This window comes from Atta colombica, unplaced genomic scaffold (genome assembly GCF_001594045.1).
Source record: "Atta colombica isolate Treedump-2 unplaced genomic scaffold, Acol1.0 scaffold30, whole genome shotgun sequence".
Classification (NCBI taxonomy): Eukaryota; Metazoa; Arthropoda; class Insecta; order Hymenoptera; family Formicidae; genus Atta; species Atta colombica.
In genome coordinates this window covers 396,509-403,718 of record NW_017259404.1, presented here as the reverse complement: position 1 = coordinate 403,718, position 7,210 = coordinate 396,509, and the positions used below count along the sequence as shown (strand labels likewise).

At 39.1% G+C, this 7,210-nt stretch overlaps 1 protein-coding gene across 1 annotated transcript in view; it reads right to left on the bottom strand.

Moving 5' to 3' along the window:
- Window positions 1-1,058: 1,058 nt before the first annotated feature.
- The window catches only part of LOC108690234, an 8,973-nt gene continuing 2,821 nt past the window's right edge, over window positions 1,059-7,210 (bottom strand). Inside the window, exons 3-6 of the mRNA XM_018197422.1 lie at window positions 6,108-7,191; window positions 4,003-4,157; window positions 2,669-3,808; window positions 1,059-1,499 (exon numbers count right to left, since the gene is read on the bottom strand). Coding sequence (XP_018052911.1) covers window positions 1,397-1,499; window positions 2,669-3,808; window positions 4,003-4,157; window positions 6,108-7,191 — 2,482 coding nt within the window. The 3' untranslated portion in view covers window positions 1,059-1,396. The remainder of the gene's footprint in view (window positions 1,500-2,668; window positions 3,809-4,002; window positions 4,158-6,107; window positions 7,192-7,210) is intronic.

Here is a 7,210-nt window from a genome sequence, read left to right as displayed (position 1 = left end):
CTCTCTCTCTCTCTCTCTCCCCCCTCCCTCCCTCTCTCTCTCTCTCTCTCTCTCTCTTTCTCTCTCTATCTTCTAGTTTCTAAAATAATTATATCACTATACGTGAGAACGCCCGAGTTAGTGTATCAGGTAATAATAGCGTTTGAAAGGTAGATTTTGCCCGAATGCCGCGTAGCTTTACGGGATTTACTTTCTGTTCATCGAAACATGCTTAAAACTACACCTAAGGCCCATCTCTACCAATGTAGATTAACTTTAATCTTGGTTTAACTCAGTAAACAAAACTTGTTAGTAACATAATTGTTAAATTTAATGAAAGCAAGGACTTCACAAATTTAAACTAATAAAAATAATAACGACTGTGGGAATCAACGCAGTTATTAGTGTTATTTTATATTTAGTTTATTACATAAATCTTGATTTGATTTCGATAAGCGCAATACAATAGAAACATAATTGTTAATTATAATTTCCTAATCAATAATATAATTGTTAATATAACTTATAACAATTATATAACATGTAAAAGTTATATATATTATATATTGTTAAGTGAGAAATTATAGTATAACAGTTATGTTACCATTAATTGATGTTTTGCTGGGAATTTAGTCTTTATCTTTTTCTAATTCTTAGAATTAGAAAAAGATAAAAAGTAAGTTAAATCGAGATTAAAGTCAATCTATAGATTTCTGATAGAACTGGACATAAATTGAGAGATTCGCACACGCACGTGTGTGTGTTTGTGTGTGTATATAGAGATAACACAGCGCGTAATTGTAATTAAATACATACATGCCCGTTTCTGCCAATGTAGAGTAACTTTAATCTTGGTTCAACATTCTTCATCTTTTTCTATTAATGTAGATTAATTTTAATCTCCATTCAACTTACTTTTCATTCTTTTTTTATTCTTAGAACTAGAAAAAGATGAATTTAATTAAACCAAGATTACAGTTACTCTAATTAAACTACATTGGTAGAAATGGACGTAATTCTTAGAAAAAAAGATGAAGAGTTAGTTGAACCGAGATTAAAATTAAATTATATTGGTGGAATTGGATCATAGAGGACTATCACAAATAAATATATATCACTAAGTATCTCACAAACAGAAAACATTCGATGAATAGATATTTTTTCGAGTCCACTCGAATCTATGCAGGTTGACACGAGGACAAACGCGAGGTTGTGTCCTCGGAAGAGGAAAAATGAATGAGAAAAGGAAGAAGCATGTGGTAGAGTTCCGAGGAACCTGGTCACCCGCTGCATGATTATGGCACTATGGGGGAGGATGAGTAGAGTAGTCATTGGACGGTGAAGCACAGAATTAGCATCGCTAGACAGTCGTTTCCCGGTCCACGTGAATATATTCCACGAAACCGGGCGGCTGTTGTCAGGATGCCGCTCCCAGAAGCGTCTCCTCAGTCGGTGCACGTCGCGGCTTCTTGCTCTTCTTCGGACCCTTATAGTGAAGTCTCTTTGTACGAGCTTTGGATCTAGAAGAAACAAGACATAAGATGAAAGAGAGAGTGTTCTATATTTGGTTGGCATATAAATACGTTATGTTCATAATTATATTCATACTAGATTAAAATCTGATTCCATATATCTTCAACGTTATATAAAATTCTGAGCGTCGTACCTAACAAATAAGTAATTACATATCTCTTATTATCTTTTTTGAAAAGTAATTATGCTTTCTTTACAACATTTATTCTGTGTATAAAATTATTAAGGTATAAGATCTGTTCTTTTTAGCTGAATCTCTTTTCTCTTTCTTCCTTTTCGTCTATATCGGAAAAAAAAGAAAAGGTAAACCGTGCAAGAACTTTAGCTAAAAAGAACATATCTACAATTAAATGTGTGTGAATAGAGATATTTCATGTCAAAATGTGTTATGCAGAATAAAATGTAAAATATCTCGTAAACTATTGATTTTTTATATTTCTATCTTAACACTTTTATAAGCAGAAAAATAAGAGAAATCATATTATGTAAAAAAAATCATAATTCTATTTAATGGCGATTTTTTAAAATGGACATTTAATTTCATTAAACAGTCATTTTTAAAAAAAGGCAATTATTTTTCTATGATGTTAAAAAATTGATTTTTCAAAAATTAATTTTATCATTATTTCTCCTCTTTTAATATAACTTTAACTGAACATATTTTTGATTCATCCTTACGCTGCAAAGATAAATATATAAAAAGTAATCACATATTAAGGACACTAAATAAGTTATGTAATAATTTTATTAGTTTCTAGAATTTAAAAAATCTGGAAAAACATAAGAATTGGAACTTAATAACTCCAGTAGTCAAAGATGAATCTAGTCTTTTAATCTCAATCAATGAAGAATACAATAGAGAGCAGTAATAATCTTTACATCGCTAAGTAATGAAGATTCACTTGCTTTAAATTTCCTTTGCAGCTACTTAGAAGTTTAACAAGCCTAGCAACTAAAGAACCTAGCCTTTTAGTCTCAATCAACGAAGAGTACAATGGAGAACAGTAATAATCTTTACATCGCTAAGTAATGAAGACTTATTTGCTTCAACTCTATTCTGTAGCTACTATGTAATGACTTTATTGTTCAGTATTGATAATGACTAAAGGGATCTAAGGAATTAACATTTTTTCTTACTTTTCAAACTTCGAGTTACCTGCTAATAAGAATAGTGAATAGGCACGCGAAGGCAGTGACAATTCCAGCGACGCCGGCGACGACGAGCCATATGGTGGGCGGGAGTAGTCCGAGCAACCGTGCGCCATTCCCGCAATTGGCCTCGTCGTGACCGGACGGGCAGTGCGCGTGGCCGTCGCACCAGAGACTGGCGGCGATGCACGCACCCAGCTCGGGGCACTTGTGCGGACAGTCGCCAATGTACGACGGCATGCCGTTCGTCTCATTCTCGATCACTCCGCCAGGAATTCTCTCCGGGAGACGCAGTTGCCGGCGTAGCGCCGCGCGACTCTTGGAGATCTCCAGCCAGGAGGCGGCTGCCTGGCCGGATTCCCGCGCCACAAAGTCCAGCAATAATGCGGGTGGCCTCGGTGGACCCGGCCACTTACCTTCCTCTGTCGGGCCCAACCATTCCTGCGAGAACACGTGCACAGTGAACTCGCGGGCGCCCGGTTCCGCCGGACACACCACCTTCAGCAACTTCGGCGGCCAGCCAGAATAAAGAAGGATGCGATTGGTGGTCGGACACTTGCTCTGATCGCCGCTGACGCCGCTACCGGTACCGCTGACGCCGCCAAACGTCTCGGGACCGGCGAGCGGTGGTGGTTCCAATGGCAGAAACCAGCCCCAGGTCAGGACGAAGAGTGACCGGTTCTCGTGCGCCTCCACCAGCCACGGGAGACCTTCGCAATAGATGTCCGGTCTTGACAGAGGGGGATTAACGAATCTCAGTTCGCCACCCTCACCACGGATACGCTGCTTTCGCGGACATTCCGGCACGCGGATGAGTTCGAAGCTAGCGTAGAAAAAGAGTGTCTCAAAGTCCTCGTGAGGCGCTTGCTGATCCACCAAGAAAGTTATCTCTAGCGCACGACCGGAGGTAATGTATGTTAGCGGCAAATGTGACGTATTGTCGCATAGACACGTTCGGGGTAGCTTCACATCTCGCCACGGCGACTCGTAAATGACCAGACGCGCTTCTCTGGATCCCACTTCCTGAACGCAGCGCGGTTTACCAGTGTGTGGATCCGAGTCGCTCGTGCACATGGTAGACTCGCCCAAACTGACATTATGCAGCGTCAAACGGACTCGCTCTCCGCTCCCAGCTTCCACACGATACCTACATAGATGAGAGACATGGTAATCAAAGTCAATACATATTCATGATTCCCAGTCAAATCAACTCAAATTGCAGACGAAGAAGAAAGCTACTATGACGCTAGAATCTTGGATTCGTGTTTGCTTAGAAACCCTTTGTTTTTCTAGCGACTGTTAGTTGATTGCTACTTGTGAGAAATTTGATCCCGTCTTTACCTGCAATCTAACTTGCTGGCACCACCCCGGCCGAATAGACGTACGTCGCGCGGTGACATTATTTCGCCGACGTGCACCTTGCGCCATATTCGATTGCAAACACCATCGCCCCAGGGTTCGCCGGTTTGTACGGTGGAGACGAACTCGTATCGCGCCTGGAAGGAATCAGCAAACTATATCAGTATATTGACTTCATTTTTATTAATACATTTTGGTAAACAGAGTTTTATTTAAACTTCCAACCCAGTCGAAATTTTTCTCAGAATTATTTACCAAATGAAATATTTCTGAAAAACTGATAAATAAATATTTTTCTACATTACCCCAATCGATACCAATAAAAAATAATGTTATATCAGTGTTACAATTTCGCACTTGATTCAACTGTTATGTTATTACACTTATATTGTTGAGTGCGGAATTATAACATTGATCAAGTTAATTATACATTATATTGTTGAGTGTAAAATTATATTTAATATTAATGTTATGTTTTAATAAATTTAATAAATCTAGTCGGTAGAAAAATAATATCGGTTTTTTGTATTATTATTAAAAGCTGTATAACTTTATTAAAAAGCGATCAAAATTTAAATTTAAAAAAGATTTTAAAACCTGAAATCTTTACTTTTTAATAATTATATTTTTTGAATTTATGTGAATTTGATAATTTTTACATGTAGAAAATCAGCTGAAAAAAATGAAAAAAATTTCTTCTTACTTTATAGATCTATCACGTGCCCAAAAAATTGAGAAAATTTTTTACTATCTAACGTGAGAGTTTGAAGTTTTTCCTACAAAATCTTTTTTAATTATGTTCCTACGAGTTTTTATTCCTAAATTATTCGCAGATTAAGTAAAAAGAGCATTCTTTGTGATTGCTCCGTTAAAAATCATATCGCAATAAAAAATATAGATTCTTAAGCTGAAACTTTGCTCTGTCAGATGGTATAATCGCAAATATATTGGAAAAAGAAACCACCATTTTATAATACGAAAAATCGACATTATTTTTTTTACCGACCTAGTAATTGTAAGAAATTTTCTAAAACGAACGTTATAAAATTACTCAGAAATTTTGAAAAATTCTGTTTATACAAAAATTCCAAGAAAATATATGAAAAACTGAGAAAAATTTTCACAAAGAAGAAAAACTCTTACAGAGAAAAATAGATTGAATCGAACTATCTAATCAAGCATCTAATTAAATCAAAGACAACGATTACGTTTGCATCATGCACTTAGGTCCTGATCTATATCTAACCCTAATTCAATCTTTAATTATTTAGGTCCATTGTTATAAACACTTGACCTAGCTTTAGGTCATGTCTTCTTAATCTAAAATAATGACTTGATCTAAAAATAGGCTACTTGTTATAACGCGCATTACCCAACCTAAATTTTTAAGACTTACTAAAACGGTTAATTTTCTCGCTGAGATAGTGGCACACAACAACTAAAGGCGTAAACAGCGGTAAAAACAATTAGTAACTAGATACAGGGCGTGTATATTAGATCTCGGTGTAAATGTGACAAATGGGAACTCCAGCAGAGCAAGTCACGATGTGAAAATGAATCGGAAATGATTGAAAAATGATTTTTAATGATTTGGAGTCATTTTAATATCATTTTGATGTCATATAATGACTTGAGGAGTTTCTGCTTGAAGAGACTTCAAGAAGTCCAGATAAAGTCCCTGACATTGAAAAAAAAATCACATCATGTCATACGTTACATGATAAAATCATGTAATTAAAATATATAAATCACGGATTGTTCCAAATCAGTGATTTTTTTTAAATGATGTAATTTGGAAAATCATGATGTTAATTTCATGTGATTAGAAATAATTTCATCTATCATGTGCTTTTATAGTTATTGAATTTTAAAGAATTGAATGATAGAAATAGAAGAAAAAAGAACATATCATCATGTGACTTTTCAAAATAATAATTTTGAATTTAATTTTAAAATCATATACTGATTTTTGGAATAATTCCTTACGTAATTGACATGTTTTAATTACATGATTCCATCATGCAACTGTATGACGTGATTTTTTTCAGTAGAGATACAGCATCCTATAGATAGATGAATATACTCACGTGGAAGTTAATCGGATGAAGAGAGGTACCCAGAACAGTTTCCATGCGCAGCGTCAGGCTTGGCGCGGTCGTCAGGTAGCTCTCCTCCTCGGTACACGGCCTGGTGCTCCTAGTAACATTCCGAAGAGCCGCATGGGCGCACAATTTGGGAGTGTCATCGCACAGTGTGGCCATCGGCTGACCCGTATTCGGCGCGCCGTCCCAGAAAACGAGTTTAACCGCGCACACTGACGCCGCGGAGATGTCCGGGGTCAACTGTCCGGTGGTCGCATTGTTATTCTCGCCGTTACCAGTGAGATCACGCTGGGAATACGACGAGAAGTATATCCACACACGGTCACCGATCGCACCCTTAATGTTCCATGTGCAGCTGGAGCCGGGAGATAGCGCGTGAAGAGGTGCGCGTATCATACCGCTGCGCTTACTACCGACGCCGGTACCATTGACGAAAAAGTGGCAGCCTTGCGGACCCTTGGCGTAATCCAGACCGTCCGAGTCTACGTAGATCACACGTAGCTCGAGCTCGAGTCGCAGGGACGACGCGCCCAGCGGTATCGCGACCGGCGAGCTGCGGAACTCCACCTGCATGGCGGGTCCACGTGCGGTCACCTGCGGCAGTGGACCTCCGCAATACACCAAGAGGATCGGATCTTCCATCCGCGGGCCGTCGCGGAAGATCAGACGGTCCCGATCCGGGGAACAATCCTGCCAGACACTGAGGCTGGTGTTGATAGTAGCGCTGAGACCAACTGGACCAGTAGGCGTACTCTTGACGGATATCATAGCATGCTTGCATGTGGGCACCTCCTTCTGACGCACGGTGATCAGGCAACTCGCGTTGCGCGGATACTCGCCAGGATAGTTCGGACTCTGCAGTCGGCATTGCTTCAAGTGACATTCGTAGAAGTTACGGGAACAGTAGGTGCCTGGCACGGGGGAACCCCGCTCGATTGGCAGTTCCGGTTTGCCCAGTCGGGCGACTGCTTCATTACGCGCGACGAAGCGATAACGGAGACGAAACTCGAAAGGCACCGCAGACGGTGCATGGAACAGTCGTATAGAGGCAGTGACCGTACTGGTTTCACTAATCAAACATTAATCAA